The sequence below is a fragment of the Caretta caretta genome, chromosome 16 (assembly GCF_965140235.1).
Source record: "Caretta caretta isolate rCarCar2 chromosome 16, rCarCar1.hap1, whole genome shotgun sequence".
NCBI lineage: Eukaryota > Metazoa > Chordata > Testudines > Cheloniidae > Caretta > Caretta caretta.
Window position 1 is genome coordinate 20500266 of NC_134221.1, and position 21715 is coordinate 20521980.

The following is a 21715-nucleotide window of genomic DNA, read 5'->3' on the forward strand; positions in this document are numbered from 1 at the left end:
GGTTGTCTAAGATGGTTCAGTGGTTGTCTAAGATGGGATTGCAATATTTGGGGTGGGGAAGGAGGATGGGTTCTCTTGGGGCAGAATAAATGGTATTAACTCCTCTCCTCCCACCCCCCAGCCAAAAATTCCTAACTCCAAGTAAAACTTTGATGTGTGTTTGAACCTAGCCATAGCTCAAATGTCTTTAGCCTGGAAGTTGACTTTCAGCTGGAAAACATCTCCAAAGTGAATGTGGAAGCACTGGCGGAAGACCTACCACGTAAGTGCAGTGAGACCTGAGAATAGCCTCCTGTTGGCCAAACCCTTGTGTATCTAGTATCACTAACAATCCTGTGCCATTTTATATAAGCAGGCCAAAAGCAATGTGTCCTTTTGAGATGTAAAGGACTAGACCGTACTCTATCAGAATATGAGTGGACGGTGTGGCTAATGTTTTCAAACATGAGTGTTTAAACTTTGATGCCTAAACAGGGACCTGCATTAAATAAGTGGCCTAATTTTCAAAGGTGCTGTGAACCCTTAGCTCCCCCGGAGATCACTGAGGGCTGTGGGTGCTCAGCTCTGGAAAATGTGGCTGCTTATTTTAATGCCTCATTATGAAACAGGGTCCTTAACTTCAGGCAGTTGAGTTTTGCAATCATTGGCCTGTGATTCTGTGCAGTCTGGATTAGGCCCTGGTCATGCGCATTGTTAAAAAGGTACAGAATTAACCAGATTACTTATTCAATTGTCTCTCTAGCATTGCTGTGATTAACCAGTTCTCTAACCTGTTTCATTAGACCTCGCTGAATATTCTGAAGATGACACCAGTGATTGCACAAAGGGCTCTCTCTCATTTAGTCTGGAAAAGTCATGTACATCAAGCTGGGAGCTTGCTTAACTGGTTGAACTTCTGATCACTTGCCAGCATGTGTGCACTGATGAAACCAACTTATGCCCAGATCATACTTAAGATTTATTCTCAGCAAATGCTATTTAAATTCCATTAAATGTATGTATTTAGCTGTAAATGTCTGCTGTAAATATCCAAGTGCAGCTGCTGGTGCACTCCTAAAGAAAGTGGTTTAATCAAAGATTTCCTTCCGTTATGTCAGAGCTGATCGACAAAATCCATGGAGCTATGGCTGAACTCCTGATTTTAAAAATGCACAGTAAGAGTGAAGCACTTGTCCCTTCCCCCGAGAGTGTTTTGGGTTTAAGTCTTGTATACCCCTCTTCATCACTCCCCTCCCCCCCCCCCCCCCACACACAGAGCTTTTTATAGTGAATTATTTATTCTGGTGCTTTTTGACATCCATCCATACTGTTGCCAGAAGAATAGTACCATTTCTAAAAAGGCTATTTGAAGTAATTGACTGACCTGAATAATGCCAGTGTGGTGCTTACTAGATCTCCAATTCTTGCGCTGTCAAGGGCTGTGTGTATGCAGGAGGAGGGATGGAGATTAAGACAATTTTTGGATTCTTTGGTAATGAGATTTTTTTTATTTTTCTCCCCTTCTTGTGCATTCCCTTTCTCCGTACAGAAAGGGGCAGCAGTAACATTGCAATAGCCAGAAAATGCTCACTGCCAATTTACAACCATGTGACTGAACTCCATGCAGCCAGTGCATGGAAACGTATTTAGGTCAGCTGTCCAGAAGACAAGGGAAATATTTTTAGTTCAGCCCTTCTGAATTCTCCTAAAAGGACACTGCCATGGGACTTCCATATTGCTGCCGACTCTTAACAACAGCCCTGTCATGGGTGTGTTTCTCTACACACAAGCTTGTTGCTCGTGGTGACTGCTGGGCTTTAACGAGGTTCTCTTCTCTCTTTAATAATCTAGCAGCATATTTACCTCTGTAAATCACAAAACTGTAAGGATTTTGATCTCGGTTGCTCATGTGTGTTTCCTTCTTCCCCAAGAAGGGGCAATATGCTCTAAAAAAAAATCTGCTATCAGTACAGTCCTGTATCTGTTCAGAGATCTGAAACTACAGTAGAAAACCATAAGTGATGGGAAATGTAGCATCTTGGTCCTTGAGGTTGCTTCTCTTCCCAGCTGTGTCCCGGGGTCCTGGCTGACAAGGGATATCGCTGCCAGAAGAGGGAGGTGGAGGTCTCATTAGTTGAGATCTGGGAACAAAAAATTAGCTTAGATCATCTTCCAATTTAGATAGAAGTGAAGTGTGTGTGGTTTTTTTTGTTTTGTTTTTAAATAACGGGCCACCCATATATTTGGGAACAGAGGCAGAGATAGATAGAAAGGCCTGGTGAAGTACACAATGGAGGATCAATTTAGGCCATGTTTTGCAATGGTCTCCATAGTGTTGGACCCATGTGCCCCTGCTCAGCTCATTGCAGGATCAAGTGTAAATTATGCTCCCCATGCCCACCTTGCTTGGGTGAAATGGCCCAAGAGTGAGACCCTTTATAACTCTCTGGCATTCATCAATGTTACATTTCCTGAGCGAATAAGTCTATCAGGTTTCCATCAGTTAATACTATGTCTATATATAGCTTTCCTTTCTGAAAATAAAAGCTTATGGTACTTGAGCAGTGGTCTCTTCCATGACCCCGGCTTCATATGAAAAGGTACATAGGAAAAACTGCCAGAGGAGTGGGGAGCCATGCATGCAGGCACTAGGGACAAGTCATTCATGTGTGTAACTCCTCATGCAAATGGCTCTCTAAGAAATAAAAGCAGTTGAAATTACAGTATTTCTTAATTTTTAGATTAGGTGGGAAGTCTGTTTCACTGCAGCTAACTAATTTCCTACCATCACTTTATGCTAAATGTGGAGCCTTGCACAGAATTTTTACTAAAAATATTTCTTGCTGTCATCTCTGGCTAGGAGATCAAATAAACAAAGCCTGTGACTGAGAGATAATAAAGCTTCAGTATTTCTGGTTTTGTTTATCTGATCTTATAGAAGAAAGGTACTCACAGCATTGCTGTGAGTACCAACTCTGTGAAATGCATCAAATTATGAAAATGTGTGTTTCTGAATGTAAAGTTAACATGACATTTGCTTTAGAGTAGCGTGTGTGTATTTTAATAGTTCTCTAGCATCTTTAGCCAAGGAACTCAAAGTGTTTCCAGACTTAGGAACTGATCTTACCAGCTTGTCCATGCAGGCAGAGCCTATAGGGCTCTACATGAGCAAGATTCCCGCCTGCGCAGAGCAGACCTCAGGAGTGGGGCTCAAGTGCCTTAGGCAGTCTCCCAATGCCCCTGTGAGGCAGGTAAAGTAGCTCGATTAAAGAGAGGCACCGATTCAGTTGCTTGCCAAAGGCCAGACAAGGAGACAGTGGTAGAACTGAAAAGAGTGCTTGAGAGTCCTGCTCCCGGTGCTGTGCTTTAACCAAATGGCTCTGGAGGTATAATCACCCTAAGGCCGGGGGAGGCTCTCAAGGGCTGGAATGTTGGGCCATGTCTGCATTTCTAAGAAACATTTTTTTCCTAAGCTCTGACTCAAAGATGCAACTATCTGATGACTAGTCTGAATCCAGTATGTAACTAGTGAGTGGTCTAACTGCAGGTCCTAATAGACAGGGCATCACAAATAGCTTCCCCATCCTAATGGGCAGAGATGTGATGGAGACTGAACTTCCCCCTCATCTCTCCAGCACACAGAGCAGACTGGGGCACGTGAGGAAGCTTGTTCTGCTGGTCTCTACAGTGAATGTATTTCAGGGCTAAACAGAAGGCTTCAGGTTCCACTCCTCTGCATGTGGCACCTTTCCAAAGCAATCAGTAGATCTTATTTTTTAAAGATGATGTGCCCAGGAGTTTTAAAAATAGAGCTTGGGCCTTTTGATTCTGCGGTGTCTGAAAAAGGCTTGACAGGGTTTTGTTTAGGGTCGGACTTCGTTTTGTTTTTACTTTCAGGCAATGTCTAAACTATGCGCTGGGGGTATGATTCCCCTGCTCATGTACGCACATGCTAGCTCTCCTTGAACTAGCATGAGTATAAATAATGAAGCCGCAGCAGTGCGGGTAGCAGAAGGGGAACCATGGCTGAGCCATATGCGTCTGTACTAAGCACAGCTCAGCTATGCCTCCTTTGCTACCACAGCTACGCTGCTGTTTATACTTGTGCTTGCTCCATGAGAGCTGGCGTCAGCGTGAGTACACGAGCAGGGGCACAACACCCCTACCTCGTAATATAGACGTAGCCTTAGAAATATCGGGACTCTCAAAGCTGCTCTTCCCTTGTTTTGCTGGTGGACCTCTTGGGGAGGGGTGTGGGTGTGAGAGTGAGTGAGTGCATCTGTACCGTGAGTTCTTGCACTTGAGAGGGGTGGGGCTGCTCAATCCATGACAGATATTTCCTCCAGAATGTATGTTAGTCATTGAAGTAAAGCAGGCACGAACAGAAACTAGCAAACCAGTGCATTAAGCAGTCTGACTAACAATCCCTTGCCCCCTCAGCTGTTGTGGTGTGCTCATTTCACTGTCATTCATTCATGACATTCAGGACCGATGAAACCTGAATTTCTAACACAAAAAACCCCCATTGCGCATGGGGGGAGACAACTGTCTGTCCGGCCTTCTTTAGCCCTCAAAAGGAAACCTAAGCAAGGGATATAAGCACAATTTCCCACCCTTCATGCAGGTCCCCTTTAAAGCAGGCTGTGTCTTGACAGTAAATGTAAATGCTGGGTGTGTCTTGCTAGCATTTGCCCAGCAGGGGGAGATGTACTAGAAGAGAACAAAGCATAGCAAGGGCAAAATAACACATGCTGCTGCTAAATGCTAGCAGAGAAAAGTGATCGCTAGGGCCAAAGAAGACGACAGGCAATGAATGGAACAAAAGTGAGCAGTGAGGTTAGGAAGTGATGCGTAGTTAGTCAGGGGAATAATCCCAAATGCACGAGGACAGGGCAGTTTCTCCCTCCTGTTGGACTATAATAGAGGACAAATGGCCCTAGACTGTATAACTGTCTAATGATCTGAATTAAATGATAAATTTAACTTCTGTAGCCTAGCTCATAACAAATTCATCCCTTTATATGTGTATGTTTCTCTCTGTACGCAGGCTAAAAACTAGCAGTGCTATGAAGATGGTACTATTAACTATTTTAAAACAAAGCCCTTAGAAACTCAGTCCTTAAACTAGCTCAGATTTGCCAGTGAAACAAAGAACCGAATGAAGTGTCTGGGGAAGTCTTGTAACAATGCCACTTAATACAAGGTACTTAAACTAACAGGGCAATCTAAGGGATTGGATACTGATTCAGCTGCATAAGGAAAATGGAAATATAGTAAATTATACTGGCATGGCTACAGAGCTAACTGCCCCCTTGGCCCTGCTCCCCACATGCTCTACTCACCCCAGTATTTCTCATCAGTTGGGGCAGCCGTGAGGGGCTTGTCCCCCTGCAGAACAGGCCTTAGCCAAGCAATGCCTTTTGTAAATGAGGGGTCCCCAACTTTTGCTAGGTATGAACCCTCAAACCTTCCCCTGAGTTGAGTTCCATTCTCTGCCCCTCCCCTGAGTGGGGTCAGGATCCCCTCTGGCAACACCCCAGCTCCCCCAGTGAGGGGTGGCTGTGGACTAGCCCTTTGACCGCCTGGGCTTGCACCCTGCGTGGAGGCTGTGGGGCCCCTTTGTTCCATATCTGCTGAGTAGAGGTGAGCCGTGCTTCCTCCCCCATCTGACTCAAGGACGTTTCTATTGGGGATCTGGCTGTATTTTTCTCTTGGGGTGCAGCAGGATAGGTGCACAGATTGCTGAAGTGTGAATTCAGTCACATGTGCATTTAACCTCCCCTTTGGGGCTATATCCTCCTGATTAGTCTGCTGCATTGGAGGGCCAGCATCCCAGCCCTCCTCTGGCCTGAATATCAATATGCTCACCTGCCAGGGCTCCATGCCAGTGGCTGAGCCCTGGGCAGTTGGCCTGTTGGTGTCCTGATCCCTGGCAGCTAGAACACCTCAGATCTCTGGTCTGTTTCCTCCCACCTCAGTCCAGTGTTGGTCCTTGGTTCCTTTCCAGAGCGTCAGAATACACTGGATTAACTGATGTGGTCCGCTCTTGAGAGTTGAGCTGCCTGTCTGCATAACTCCGCCTGCTGACTTTTCTTGAGTTGCTTGTAACCCATCCTTCATGTCCATCTTTTCCCTATTCTCTTCCTGGAAAAGAATATAGGGCTGGTTTTCTCTTTTCTTTTTCTTCTGCAGTATTTGCTTTCACTGCTCTTGACACTTCACCACTGTCCCCATCTCACTTTTGCCTCCAAATATGTCCCAGTTACGACACTAACTACACCTCTGACCACTCCTGGGGTCCCTTGAAACACCCCCCCACACACACCCCCAATGCAAGGTCTTGGGCCTTTAGCCATCTGGAATCACACAATTCTCTCACACTCAGAACGGCCCCTGGGTTGCAGTATATCAACAGAAATTATCTCAGCAGGTCTGACTTCGGTTCAGACCCTGCAGTTTTGTTCCCTCTAGAGCTAGGATGATAGTATCCAGAAATGAAACAGCCCCCTTAGAGCAAAGTATTTATTTAGAACAAAAGCGTTTCAGAGAAAACAGACCTTGAAACAATCAACCAGGCTATATGCATGAGTGCCTTTCCCTAAGGCTTATCCTTCCCTGGATCTAGGATCCAATGCTTTCCAACTCCTCCAGAGTCTCTCCCCATCAGCTGGTCTCTCCCTGGGCAGCACCCAATTGACCTCATTTGTCCCAAGGAAGGTTTTTTAACTGTTTCCTTTTCTTTTGATGTCCAGTCTCCCAGCCTGGCAAAACAACTATCACTTTGGCCTGGAGTCTGAAAGTAGGCCATTGTCAATCATGTGTGTGCTGGGGTGTTCTCATTTGGGGAGCCATTTCCTTGCCTTCCTGTTTGTTCTTCCCAGACCATCTATTAAGTGAGATCAATGCATTTATACAGGCAAGTCTTACTACCCACTATGCAATAACTTCACTGACCAGGTCACCTGCAGTGTTCATCAGATTATTACATCTCAGTATGCTTAGATTATTACGTGGCAGCTCCTCATCCATCTCAAATACCCACCTTTGCTTATGGGATCAGATTCAGTTAAAACTTCCTTGTCTCTCTAATTATAAACTGTTCAATTACAAAATAAACAACACTGTAATGGTATTCATCACTGTACCTACTGGACAGCAGATGCATACATAGTTACATACAATACACACAATAAACCAGCTTAGTTCTGGCTTTGGTAAAAGACTTACCAAAGAAGAGTACGTAAGATGCTATCAATAACCATTTTAGAAATTTCATTATAAAGGGTTGGTGTATTATAGATACTTGTATCTTGGTGAACAAGCAGATATTACTCAAATTAGGTTTGTATTATTACTATCATAATGACTCTTAACTCTGGACGTGCATGATGGGCTAAATCTTCCAGTGCTTCACTGGGAGTTTTGACTGTAAATGGACTGCCGGATTTGGGAACATAAGTCATGCCCAGGGCACGGCCTAGGAAAGAGCCAGGAACAAAATGGTAAAATGTGTCACATGTTGTGACACTTGCATCTGAGATCAAAAGGATTTCACAGCTTCTCATGTGCAAAATGATCCTTGGAGTAGTTTCTCACGAAAAAAGATACTATTTTAATCCTCCATTTTAATGTCTGCTTAAGGAGTGATTTATCCATGGCAGGGTTTACCTAAAGCCTCCATTGTTAATGCTAAATCTCTCCCTTCGTTATAACCGCTAATAAATATTTGATGGTGAAATTCACAAATTAGGTGACTGGGGCACAATAGATAACTTAGTTATTTCTCACCCTTGGGGGCAGAAATGTCAGATTGATGGAACCTATCCTGAACAGATGGCTGCTTGCCTCAGCTCAATTTGTGAGGGAGGGAATATAACCCACTATCCAGTATTATCAGGCTTTCCATCCATTCATCTGATGTTATTTGCATTTTATTTTTCTTTTCTCAAAGGAGATGGAGGACCAGGATTTCCTGATTTAACATGCAAGACCTGCTGCCCTGAGCCTTGCACATGCAGTGGTTAGGCAGTTGGTGGTGCCAGTCAGGTCCTGAATCACAAAGAAGGAAAGAGGTAGGTTTTACAGGCTATGACAAATTTCTCTCCTCTTGGGCTTAGAGTCTAAGCAAAGGGAGAGGAGTAGCCTTCACCGATGAACCAGTGTGTCAGTTATTGAGTGGCTGTCACTGCGGAACTGTTGGGAAGCCATCAATAGAGGTTGCTATGCTACCACCACTAGTAAGAGTCAGAGGAGGAAGGGTGTGCAAATAAAAGGACAATAATAGTAAGTGTTGATATCAACAGGGAGCTGGGATAAGCATCTGCCTCAGCCTGGTGCATAAAAGCAAAAGCCCTTAGAGACCATCAGAAAACTTGGGGCCAAATGTAAGTTTCATGTTTAAAAAAAAAAAAGTGTTATAAAACATGCTTTTAAATTTAAGAAGAAACTCTTATGATTGGATTTATGGTTTTTCTATTCCCCTGTAGCCAAGTATTGCAGCATTGTGCTAATGCATGAGAACCAGAAAGCAAAAGTTGAATCTATATGCACCATCCAACTTGAAGGTTGATTAAAAAGTCAAGCAAGTATTTAAAACTGTTTTGGTTGTTAACTAAAAGTAGTGCTGGTAATATAGATAAGAATTTTAAAAAAATCTTCTGAATACACCTAATGGGTATATATCACATTGGCAAGAGAGATAATTTGACTTGCTAATTGACGAAGTCCTATTCTTTTAGAGCAAACTTTAGCTTTTTCTCATGAGTTCAATGTGTAATTTGTCTGTTTTACTTGGCTGACTTATCAGGTAACTATCACTGCAGTAATAACTTTCAACTTTCTTCACATGTTTAAAGACATGATTGTCTTAATAAATTAACAGCAGCAGGGTTTCCTCTTTCTAGATACACGGTAAATCTTAGTTACTGTTCCATCTAGTTTAATCCTGTACATTCATTTCTCTAGGCTCCAGAAGCCATCTCTTGTTTGAAAGGCTAGAGAGGTGGTTGTGGCAACATGTTAATAACAGATTTCAAATTTATGATCTGACATGCATGCCTTGAACACCTGAAGCCTGATTTTTCTCATTGTCCTGCACCTTGGGTCGTCAATTATATTGTGCAAAATGGGTGTGAAATGTACCAAGTTAGCATGGTATTGTTTGTAAAGGATGTAGGGCAATTGAGAACCAGGCCCTCAAACTCTCTAGTTAATTGGAGCAAATGACAATTCCCTTGTCTGCCTGGAGAAATTTACCAGCATTACTACTGGTTTAATTATACCTGTATACATCCCAGGGTGGACAGCCCAGAATATCAGTGGCCTTTTCTTCTGTATAAGAAAAACCGATAAAGGGCCACTGTTGTTCTGGATAAGAGTGTCCACGTGGGAAGTCATTGTGTTGGTATAGTATTGCTGGTAAATTTCCTCACATAGACCAGCCCCTTTGTACAAGGAATGCAGAATTAGGCCTTAGACCTACAGAGAAAATAATCTGAGGCCATACGAGAGAGGTGCGTTCGTTTAACTAGATTGACTTAAAAATTGGTTCTGTTAGCACGTTCAGCTGCGTTATTTGGAGACACTGGCCTGTCTGGAACTACGGATCAGCAAAATTCTAATTCATGTAAATAAAACCTGCTTTGCAGCTAGTTTTTTCTCCCCTAGGAGGATTCAGAGTTGTCTCCCTATAAGCCTTCTAGTTTTAGGGTTTACATAAGCTAAATCAAAGTAAGGTAAGGATTAAACTGATTTAAGTGCATCTGCATTAGGGGTTAGCACCAACAAAACTGATTTTTAAACTGATTTAGTTACTCCAGATGAGGCCCAAACCCACATGTAAGTGAGAGATTATTTTGGCTGGTGTTTTATGGTGGTCTCTCCCCCTGCCCCCCATTATAGTTAAATCAGACCAGTTTCAGTTAGGGGGGCTTGAACAGAAGATCTGTTATGTCAATGGGGCTCATATCCTGTCTGCTATGGAACCGCAGAGGCTGTACCATTTGGATCCCCCATCCTAAATTCTGCCCTGGAGGTGGCCTTTTTACAGCAGATTGAAAATATCATCCTGAGGTCAGCTTTTGTCAAGGAACAAAGCAGAAATTTAAATGGATTCAGTCGTTCTCAGCCTATCCTAATTATGCAGATGCACACAGAAAATAGAAATACCCTCCATGCTTCAGGAATTGGCTGGCAACCAAAATGTTACCCTGGGGGAAGAAAACAGAATTGAAATGTCTCCTTCAGACATAATGTTCTTACTTTAATGAGCAAGGGGGGAAAAAATCCCACTAGCCACTTGGTGTTTTCATCCTATCTCTACTGCAAGTGGAGGCAGAGGGCACTTCTCTGCGCTTGAGCTCTTTGCTGTCTCGATTGTGGGTATAACATACACAGATTGCTCTGCCTGGAAATACTTCATCTCTCCCCCCCCCCTTCTTCCCCCCACTTCTCTTGCTTTTTTGTGATGTCGCGTTATAAAATGATCATGATTCGTTTTGTGGTTGCCATGGTGATGTTTGCTATGCTCGTGTTCAGATCCACCACATTTGCAGCAGTCATTCACTGGAATGAGTCAGAGAATGTGGGTTGGAGGCCAAAGCCTGTGTCGGTGAGCAGCTAGCTGAAGCACACAGACAGTGGCTGTGTTTGCTTATGCAGGGAGTCACTTGAGCACCAGGTGATTAAGGAGACTGCAAAGATTCAGGCAGAAAAGGCCAAAAGTGCAGTTACCTCCAGTAAGTTAATAGTACAGGTAAAATACCCTGCTACAGCGCTTTCCACCCAAGGGTCTTCAAGCACTCAGCTGTACATCCCCATGTGAGATGGGGCAAAACAGGGCCAGGGAAGTTTGGAACGTGCCCCAGGTCTCTCAGATGGTCTGTGGCATAGCTGGAAGTAGAATACTGATCTTGTGACTCCCAGTACTGTCCTTCAGCCACAAGGCTACAGCTTGCAGTATCCCTGCTGCAAGAAAGAACAGGAAGCGGGAGAAGTGTGGTGCATGGAGAAATCTGTCAGTCAGGCCTTGATCCTTCATGGAGAGCCAGGCAGGTGGAATACCTGTGAAGTCAGTCAGGGAAGAGGGATAGCTCAGTGGTTTGAGCATTGGCCTGCTAAACCTAGGGTTGTGAGCTCAATCCTTGAGGGGGCCATTTAGGGATCGGGGGCAAAAATTGGGGATTGGTCCTGCTTTGAGCAGGGGGTTTGACTAGATGATCTCCTGAGGTCCCTTCCAACCCTGATATTCTATGAATCAAAGCCTCTGCAGGAGTGCTGGCCTCTGGCTGCCTAGTTCTCAATGCAGGATGAGCTGGTGACTTGGCACCCGATTTGCCTTCAAATCTTGGCTTCTCGTCTCTAATCTTTCCCTGCCCTGTAGTTAAAATTAATAAATCAAGGGGGGGGGGAGGGGCTTTTCTGACTTACTCAAAAGAAAAACTGTTCTTGTTTTTAAACTGTGGCTTAACCTGATACTCGCGAAAGTGTGGGAGCTAATAACATGGGTTAGGGGAAGGCTTATCTGGAGTAGATGCTGTCATGGAATGTGGGGGAGTCAGGGCCCTGCGCCCCCCACTTCCTGAGATTCACCATGACTCTGTCAGTCAATAAAACAGAAGGTTTATTAGATGACAGGAACACAGTCCAAAACAGATCTTGTAGATACAGAGAACAGGACCCCACAGTCAGGTCCATATTGGGGGTGGGTAGGGAGCCAGGAGCCCAGACCCGGGTTCTGGGCCTCCCTCCGTTTCCCCAGCCAGCTCCAAACTGAAATCCCTGCAGCAGTATCCCCCCGGCTCCTCCTCCTCCAGCCTTTGTCCAGTTTCCTGGGCAGAAGGTGTCACCTGACCCCAACCCCCTCCTGGGCTCAGGTAATGTGCTCAAGTATCATCCCTCAAGTGAAGTCACACCCTTATATCCCACCACCATTTAGTATTAATGCAGACAGTAAACTAGTAAAACTCCCATGCAACATTACCAGGTTAATACTCTCTACTCTGTCACAGGTGCCATTCTGTCTTTCTTCATGTATACATGAGCACCATCACTTTTGCTGTATAAAAGAGAGACTCCAAAACAAAGCGGGGGGAAAAAAGAAAAGAAAAGCACAAGCAGGATCCAACCACCAAGACTAAACATGTAGAGACAGCGATAAATGGAGAAGTAGGCTAAAAAAAGACCTCAGACTATTCCATATTTGGCCTCATTAGATGAATGTGCAGTGACCAAAAGACATTCAGATAAGCACCTGAATGCATATCTGAAATGAACCTGAGGATATTGACTTGTTCTCTATTTGGTACAGACCTGCCATTGTACAGTGCCATAAACACTTACAGAGATGCGGTGGGCGAGGTAATAACTTCTGTTGGTGAAAGAGAGAAGCTATGGAGCTACACAGAGCTCTTCTTTAGGTCTCCTATATGTTTAAAGTACTTTATAAATGGTTGTTGATGAAAACTCAGATGCAGTGAACCCAGAAGCTTTGCAGACATTTTTAGTTCCAAAACAAGTTACTTACCCAGAATGGAGGGGTCACAACTGACAATCAGGGCCAGACCCCGTTGTCCCAGTGCAGGCACAATTCTCAATCATTTCCATGGCAGTTTTGCCTGTATAAACCTCAGACTGTGCCATCTTGTTTATAACTGAGCAAAACTCTTGCTATTTTTTTGCTGTGAAGTCTCCCCCAGTGAAGAGAATCCATCTATTCCATTGCACTTCAGTAGGGGTTAAAGTTATAAGCACCTCAATAGTCTTCAAATGTTGGTGTCACTGCTTAGGGAGTGTTACAAATGCATCTTTTCATGGGCCTTTCCCTCAACCTCTTTATATATAATCTGGCTGTTTAAAGATGGGGAATGGCAGAACCATTGAGTTAAAAGATTCAGCTTCAGAATTGTATTTGTTGTTGGAGGTGTTCAGATCTGCAATGTAATGTTTTTAAATACAGAGCAATATCTAAGTGTCCTATAACTAAGAAGGCTCTTGTACTACTCTGGACATAGACTTATCAGCCTTAGCTTGTCCTAGTCACTCAGTGACTAATGTTGCAAGTTAACATTTTCCTGTGGCAATAGATGTAACAGTGAAGGGCTCAGCCAGCAACAGGCTGTCTGTTGCAGTAAAGGAATCTGCAAGCACCTTATAAAGGATGAATATTCTGTCTTAGTGAATTAATGTGGTGGAGAGATGGCTTCAGAGTTTTCTTTGGTCTCCTGTGAGGCAGTGTAACAGATACAGCGTGGTTCCAGTAGGACAGGTAAACTTCCTTACGTCATGCTGCCACTGAGTCTGCACTTTGTGTTGGAAGGATCCACCTCTAGGGGTTCGTTCTCTGAGACTCATTCAGTCCTTTTAGCTCAGACTGCCCATAAGGAAGAGTCAGTGCTGCTTTTGTGATGACGACATTCATCGAGTGGAAGCTGAGCTGACCCCACCAAACCCAGCAGACCATCAAACAGCTGTCATATGGTTACTGCTAATCACTACTGGCCAGGGCTGAATTCGGACCCATCAAGTTAAGGTGTAAGGTTCTATCCAGTTACCCATCCCTGGAGCCAAGCCTGCCCTTCAGAGGAAAATATGTTGTTCAGTATTATATAACATGATCTGAAACACTGCAGCTCATCTTAGAGATCCTGCAGCAGCTAGGGCAGCTGCTGCTAAATACAGTAGTGTTTTTCGTTAGGGTGTTCTCCCTTTTATGTACTACCAAAAGATTTATTATATTAATAAATGGCCCAGAGCAAGAGAAGGCTCAAATTCATTCTGAGGTCTTGCTTCTGTTTATAAGCCACTTGAGCTAAACTTGCACACATTATGAAATTTATTGTTCTCCTGGAGTGAGCTCTAGTCTTATGTTCGTGCTCCAGGGCCATTTGTTATCTACTATCTTATTCTCTGCTTAGGGAGTAATGGCATAATGTAGAAATGGAACCCCATTCTTAGAAATACTATATTGCATACATATCCCAGGCCATTATAGAAACTGATTACAAATGTAACAAATGTCTTGGTCAAATAAATCATCCATGTATCTTAGAGCATGTGCTTTCCCAAGATATGCCTGGAAAATTCTGTCTTCATTTATCCCACAATGAGACTGGAACACAGTGGCCCCAGTTTTGTTCCCATGCTAACACCCACCTCTGTACAGAATTCTCCAGTGAATGCAAAACATTTAAGTGAAAATAAATGTGGTACAAGCTTTAGAAAGATGTTGGTAGGAGTCCACTCTTTCTAAAGGTAATATTTTAGTGCAGTTTAGACCATTGTTGCTGAGAATACCAGGTATAGACATCTGAAGCATGAGTGGGGTATGTGTTGTTTATCTGGAACTGAAATGTGCCAATGTCCTGAGACTTATACACCTCTGTCCACAAAAGAGTTACTCCTAAATTGGCATGAAGATGCTGCTGTGTATATCAAAACATGCCAATTGTTATAATATGCCACCCAGAATGGAATGGACCTGAGCATGTGGGGGTGTAGCACTTCAATTAGATATTTTTCTTATTCATTTTTCTATCCTTCCATTAATCATTGCATTCCAATAATATTTAAATAGTATAAAAGTTGGGAATAGTCATTTACAATAGGGTGGAATTTTACTTTTCAAGGTATCTTTCAGGAAACTAGTGCTCTGTAAGAAAACTATTTTTGCTTTTAAATATTGTGACAGGGTCGGGCCAGATGGCTACAGGAGAGTAATAGAAGGCAGATATATTAGCCCCAGGTTAAGTAGGTCCCTTTTCACTGGGTAAGGTAACAGGGAAGGTTCCAGAACAATCAGGAACCTTCTGGAGACAATTAAGACAGACAGGCTGATTGGCTGGAGGTGTTCTAATCAAGAAGCTGCTAGAATCAATTAAGGCAGGCTAATCAGGGCACCTGGGTTTAAAAATGAGTTTACTTCAGTTTGTGGTGCGTGTGTAAGGAGCTGGGAGTGAGAACGCGGACTGTTGGAGGACTGAGGAGTACAAGCATTATCAGACACCAAGAGGAAGGTCCTATGGTGAGGATAAAGAAGGGGTTGGGAGGAGGCCATGGGGAAGTAGCCCAGGGAGTTGTAGCTGTCGCTCAGCTGTTCCAGGAGGCACTCGACAGCTGCATTCCACAGGGCCCTGGGCTGGAACCCAGAGTAGAGGGCGGGTCCGGGTTCCCCCCAAATCCTCCCAACTCCTGGTCAGACACAGGAGGAGTTGACCTGGACTGTGGGTTCACGAAAACAGCCAAACTGAGGGCTGCCGTGAAGCTCCAAGGCGAGCAAATCTGCCAATAAGCACAAGACCCACCAAGGTAGAGGAGGAACTTTGTCACAATATATAGTAAATGTAAAACAAATGAATAATTCCCACCAAAAAGCCGTTGAAGTAGGGTGGGTTTTGTTTTGCCCATCTGAGAATTATCTGACTGTTTGATTTAATGTTTTTGATTAGATTGTGGCAACACCCAAAAAACTTTCCAAATGCCCTGTATCTCTGGGGCGGGACTGGAAAAACAAGAACAAAGGCAAAGATAGGATGCTAAAAAATATCTCTTATGGAAAACCAAACTAGTTTGTAAGTACTGTTGCACCATCATATTCCTGAAAAACATGATGTAACTCTGCAACTATAAGAAACACATGAACTGACTGTATGCAAGGTATTTTTATTTAATACTGTCCAATTTTAATAAAAAATTAAAACCCAAGGACTTCTTCACTAAAGCTCTAATTATTAAGAACTATCACAATTCTGAGTGAGGAAAAATTGCAAATTCTTCACATTTGGTAAATCAAATAGGAGAGATGGAAGAACTGGGAGGCTTAAGAAAAGAATTAGAGGAAAAATAGGTAAAAGGACAGCCTCCCTGCCAATAACTGATTCATTCATGTTGGTTAAGCTCTTTGAAGATAAGTGCTTAGTAGTAATATTACTTTGAGTAAGATGACTATCATACTGGGGCAATGAACAATAAATGGGTAAGTTGCCCCTTTCTGTAACATGTTGGTACTCAGCACCACGCTCTGTATTCACTTACAAGGGAAGTCATCTTCCCTGATTTTCGGTTAGAGTTAGCTTACAAGAGTAATGCTGGAGTGGGCCCATAGACTGCAACCTACAGACTGTTGGTGGGAAGTTCCACCAGGCTTAAAAACAGTTAAAATAGTTTTTTAAATAACAGTGCTACTAGGATAACACTCTGAAATACAACATATTTAAAGTGAGGGAAAATAGCATGTGTCCAGATAACTATATGGGTCGCATCAGTGTAGTTTCTGGGCTTTATTTACATTTTATATCTTAAATAATTATTAAATGGATTAGGATACACTTTATTTTGTCTGCATTATTAATAGAACATCTTCACTCTATTTTTTCTGCAAAAGAATCTGTTTGTTGCATGTGGCCTACTCTTATTTCCCCAATGCATAAAGAAAACACGCGATCATGTATTTCTGATGTGATATGGATCTGAAGCTCGGTAATCACTGACAATTGCATTACACTGTAGAAACTGTTCCTGTATTATTGATAATTGCACTATGACTGTTCCTGTATTACTAAGACTATTATTTTGATCTCTCTTCCTAAAGGATGGATACATAATGAACTGTCATGAGATAGGATTTTGTACATTGGGGAGAAAGACATTTAAAAACTGTCAAGGCAACAGCTGAATTAAAGCCCTGCCTAATTCCTTATTTCATATTCACATCATATGGGATTATCAAGTCCCATTTCTCAGTGTGCTGTCTTAAATACCATATTTTATTTATTTAAAATGTCCAGTAAGACAATATTACTGTATAATATTTTAATAGCTATTTTTTAACTTGATCAGGTATGTTTTAGAGTTATATTAAAACCTAATGGCATGATGATGGAAAAAATCTGGTTTTACTGACGCTCTCCCATGCCATCCATGACAGGATATAGGCAAGAACAATTGTGCAGAGATGAAGGCAGGGATACTGTTAAAACAACTTCCAGATAAAGCTAACTACCCTGGCATGCATAGGAGGATTGGCAGGTGGTCCCATAGAAATGCTAATGAGCCACACCAGCAGCAGACAGCTGATTCCCAGAAGGATGTGGGTTATAAATCAGATGGAAGGAGGGGAGAGCTGGAGTATGAGACACCAACGTGGTTTCTTCTTCTTTGCACTGTGGCCAAGCTGCCAGAAGCAAACCAACCTTTATACCATTTATAGCTTGGGTAGGGAAAACCTTGATATATTATGGACCATTTTTTGCGGGGGTTGGAGAGGAAAAACTTCCCTACTCAACCAGTGACTGGCTCTATTATTTTGGATTTCTTATCGTTCCTAATCCCTAAAATGGGGATAACACTTGCCTTTGGAGAAGTGTTTTGAGAGCTTCGTATAATAACCACACTTTATTAGCACTTTACAGCAGTAGCTGTTAAAGCCCTTTAAAAAGGTCAGTATTGTTATCCCAATTTTACAGGTGGGGAAATGGGCCCAGAGGGGCAATGGCTGTTATGCAAGGTCACTGAATAGAGGTGGTGGTGGAGCCAGGAATAGAACCCAGGAGTCCCAAGTCCCAGTCCCGTGTTCTGTCCTCCAGGCAACATGGCCTCAATATAGCAATAAAACAAACCCTGAATGACAGAGTGTTCTCAGGAGATGGTAGGTTGTACGTGGTGCGGCTGCTACCTTTACTAGCCAGAGTTATCCAGTGTGACAAAATGCCCCAGTCACAAATCCTCCCTGCCCATTTTTGTGAATTTAGTGTTGGTGAAAGATGTGTGAGTGACAGCCCCAGCCCTTGGAATCTTCTGCTTATCCATAGAGCAGATGCTGGACAGACAGTGGCAGTATAAACTTTCCATGTCCTCTCCCACTGTAATACTCCATCTCTGATCTGAAGGGATCTGTTGTAGGTCTGAGAGAGTTTTAATACCCCATTGCCTGTTCAGTTCTTGGCCTCTCTGAGACTGCCAACAAAGGTGCCGCTAGTGGGTGGGGTCAGTTCATTCTGTCTCTGCAGCTGAATGACCTATGACCGCAATATTGAAGATAGTTGCAGTGTGGCAGAATACCAATGTGTTTCATTGTGAATTTACCTCTGTGTATCATTGGTCTGGTACAAGTTGGTATTTTTGCCCTTTAGGAGAGCCAAACTGGTTTGTGTTTAAAAAAAAAAAAGTAAAATTCCAAGCATTCTTCCAAAAAGGCAAGGAAATCAGGAGCATGGTTCTAGCTTTGCCATCTACAATATCACTGGGAAAGGTGCCATGTTTTGATACAAAGGTGGCACAGACTAGCTAATGATCTCAGAGTACTCCTGAAAAAATGAGTTACACAACAGTCCTCAGTGCATATGTACACTCACTCTGATGATAAATCAAGGAGAGCATCATAAAAAAAATGATTTCATATGAAAAAGCAATAAATTAACACTTTTCAGCAACTAAGTCTTAAAGTATTATAGCACAAGATGGGGCTAGGAGCAATTGGTATGTGAATAATAACAGTTTGCTACTACTTAATGCTGCAGAACACGGGATAGTCATTAACATTCTCATGGCAAAAGCAAACAAGTTTAACAACTCACTGATATCCCTCCCATTTTAAATACAGGCTTTTCATCACTTATGTGGTTTTGACGATGCCAGTGTTACTAGAACATCAGGCACTGTTGAGTGCCTGACAAGCCACTTAATCATCAGATCCAGAGCTTCTGCAAGCATCAGTTTTTGTTTCCATATTAGAACACAAGTTCCCTAAGTAAGGCAGTTACAAGATACTACCATGCAGGAAGAAGTCATAGTACATTTTGCATCAGGAGCAGAAGACAGCACAGGTAAAACTGTCTAGGCACTCAGAGCCCTACTGATTTCAACAGGGCTCTCCACATGAATGCAGGGATCTGTCCCTCAGATTGCAAGCTCTTCAGGACAAGCAATGGTATCTTTTTACTTGCCTTATGCTGCCTAAAAACTTACTGTAAAATAATAAAATGGTCATTTTAGTGCAAGAAGCCAAAACACTATTTACCACTCCAAATTTTTGTAAAGCAATGAGGTAACATTTTCTATCCCTGCTAGCAAAAGGCCTGTCACAACAGGGCATAATCAATAAATCACATGTGATTATTTTGCAGATCAAACTGTGTTTCTATATTCATGTCCAGACTGTAACAATGTTTGCATGATCTTGTTGGATTTTTCCAGTTCCTTGCTGCTAGTTTCATTTTTTAAATTCTCAATTCATAGTGACTGTAGGAGAAACCAAACCGCAATATAAGAATCAGCAGAAGACTCCACTTAACAGATATCTCTCCCCTCCATGGCTTTGTGATGGAAACTCACGCTCAAGTGAACAAACTGCCTTTCTGCTAAGAAATCTGCAGAACATGTCACCTAGTCACCATTATGAAAAAACAAAGTCACCTTTGACATTGACAGATCATGAGCTTATTGGTACATGGCACATCCAAATCAGAAAAATTATTCTAGATAAATAACCTGATAAGTCCAGTAGTTCTCTGTGTTCCATAAGAGGCAAGAGACCTTGAACCTACAATTAGGTACCTGTTTTTACTTCAGTGGTTCATGTAGTTAGGTGTTTTCAGGTTCACTAGGTAAACCAAGGATCAAAACTTTCAGAAATGGACACCTTGGAAACATATCCTGACATTAACAAACACAAGTTATAATGACACTGTAAGAATATGTGGAGATGTTTGGGTATAGCAGGCCTGTCAGACCAGTGGCCAAGCTCTCTCTGACTGGGTTAGGTTCCAGCACAAGTCACCATTACAGCACTGATCCTGCAGTGGATCTACCAGAATGGATCCCTGAGCCCAGGCAAAACCCCAAAAGGTGCTAACAGTACTGATTGAAGGACTGGGGCCTTAGTTACAGATCACTTATGAAAATATACACAGGAGCAGAGGCACAAAATGATCAGTTCAACACTACTTATGAACCTATTTTAGCTTCCTGCTGGGCTTTGATACAATTATTGGCTATATTTTTTTAAACAAAACAATATTAGCAACACTAAATTCAAAAATCATGAGTCTGTTTCCAAAAACCATAAGGTGGGCTTAAGAATCATGATATTTAAAAAAAATTTTTTTTTTATTTGCATTTGGGTTTTTGAGCAGGTAGAAATCACATTTTGCAGCTTTTACTCGGCAGCCAAGAGGGCTACAACCATTTTTGTCCCTAGATAGGGAGCTAGGGCTTTAAGAAAAACATGAAATATTGATGGAGGGGGTGACAGGGCCTAGCTGCAACCTGAGCCACTTACTAGGCTGGACACATTAAATTAAGTTTTGGGACAGGAATTTCCCACAGCCATCTTCCTTCTAGGTGCATCCACCACGGCAGTGCCCATACAGCCCCAATGCTACCAGCCACTGCTTGGGGTGGGGATGCCAGGACCCGGGTCCCAAGGTCACCGCAGACACACCCACCCAAAGGCACCTGCTAGGGACCACCTATGTGCCTGGGAAGGACAGAGACCTGAGCCAGCTCCTGAGGCGCCACTGGCCTGGGGCACCTGGCAGATGCCCTGCCCTGGTAACTCCACCCAGACCCCTCAGCAGGACGGCAGCATGCATAGCTCAGACTGGGCCTGAGCAGGTCTTTATATACAACTCCCCGCCCCTCTCATCACCAGGGGACCGTTGGTGGGGAAGACGAGGCAGCCAATGACAGGCTTTAGCCCTTGCGCCTGCGCAGTGCCCGAAAGGCGGGGCGGTTGCCCACGCGAGAGCTGGAGCGCGAGCGCAGGTCCCGCTCCCCTTTCTTCGAACGCGGGCGCGAGCCGGTCCCGCCCCCGCCCCCCTTCCTCGCTAGCAGGCGGCCGGCAGCGCGCGCGCGCCGTCTGGGGGACTCGGGGCTGAGAGCGAGAGCGGGCGCGCGCCAGCCAGCCAGCCAGCCAGCCCCGGGCCGACGGCGGCTCCTCCTTCCGTCCGCGCGAGCGGCGCACCGGGACCGGCCTTTTAGCCTCCCAGTCCCCTCCGCCCGCGCGCTCCGCCCGGGCCCGGGCATGAAGCTGCCGTAGCCCTGCGAGGTGAGCGGGGGGCGGCCGGGCCTACAGGCCGCGGGGGGCCGGGCCGAGGGCTCCATGGGGAGCAGCCTCCTGGCAGCAGGGTGGGTCGAAAGCCCCCGGTCTCTCCGGCAGCCTCGGGCCGCCTTCCTCCTCCTCCTCTGCCGGCCGGCCCCTGAGAGGCTGGTGGCGGCATCTCCTCAGGGGGAGAAATCTCGGGCCCTGACTCGGTGCCCGGCCTGGGAAGGCGCCTGAGGTGCTGCCCCCGCCCCCACCACAGCCCGGCAGGGATGCCCGGGGGCGGGCGGGCGGGCGGCGCGACCTGCCCCCAGCAGCAGCTTGGTACCTGCTCGTGTTGCCGGGGGGGACAGGGTGCCTGCGGCAGGCAGGAGCCGAAGGGTACCTTGTGAGAGGGCTGGAGGCTGAGCCTCAGCTTTTCTTTATCTGAACGGCTGTGATGGAGGTGGGATTTGTGCCTCTGCCTTGTTGGTTCGGGCTGGTAACAACTGCGAAGGGCGGTGGGTTTTTTTTTAAGCAAAACTGAAATGCAGGGTTCAAAAGGAGAAGGTGGGCGTACGTACGTGTCTTTCAGTCGTGGGTGAATTTTCAGTTGCCAAATAGATCGAGCAAATAAAAATCTTTCCGGGGTCTGAAGGCCTGTGTTGTTCAGTCTACACTACACTATTGTGCCTGGTGCAGTGCATTTGAATGATCTGTTCA

The 21715-nt window shown here is 44.3% G+C and overlaps 2 protein-coding genes and 1 long non-coding RNA gene across 3 annotated transcripts in view; 2 read left to right on the forward strand and 1 right to left on the reverse strand.

Annotated features, from left to right (window-relative positions):
* Positions 1-15678, forward strand: part of UBAC1 (UBA domain containing 1) — a 53359-nt gene extending 37681 nt beyond the window's left edge. Inside the window, exons 10-11 of the mRNA XM_075120569.1 lie at positions 7931-8051; positions 15423-15678. Coding sequence (XP_074976670.1) covers positions 7931-8004 — 74 coding nt within the window. The 3' untranslated portion in view covers positions 8005-8051; positions 15423-15678. The remainder of the gene's footprint in view (positions 1-7930; positions 8052-15422) is intronic.
* Positions 1259-21471, reverse strand: LOC142069452 (uncharacterized). Its single transcript, XR_012665282.1, has 2 exons — positions 21399-21471; positions 1259-2120 (listed from the first exon to the last, which is right to left on the reverse strand). It is a non-coding gene; the product is annotated as an uncharacterized LOC142069452 (long non-coding RNA).
* CAMSAP1 (calmodulin regulated spectrin associated protein 1) overlaps positions 20825-21715 on the forward strand; it is a 46383-nt gene continuing 45492 nt past the window's right edge. Inside the window, exon 1 of the mRNA XM_048823220.2 lies at positions 20825-21019. The gene's annotated coding sequence lies outside the window, so the exon portion shown is untranslated. The remainder of the gene's footprint in view (positions 21020-21715) is intronic.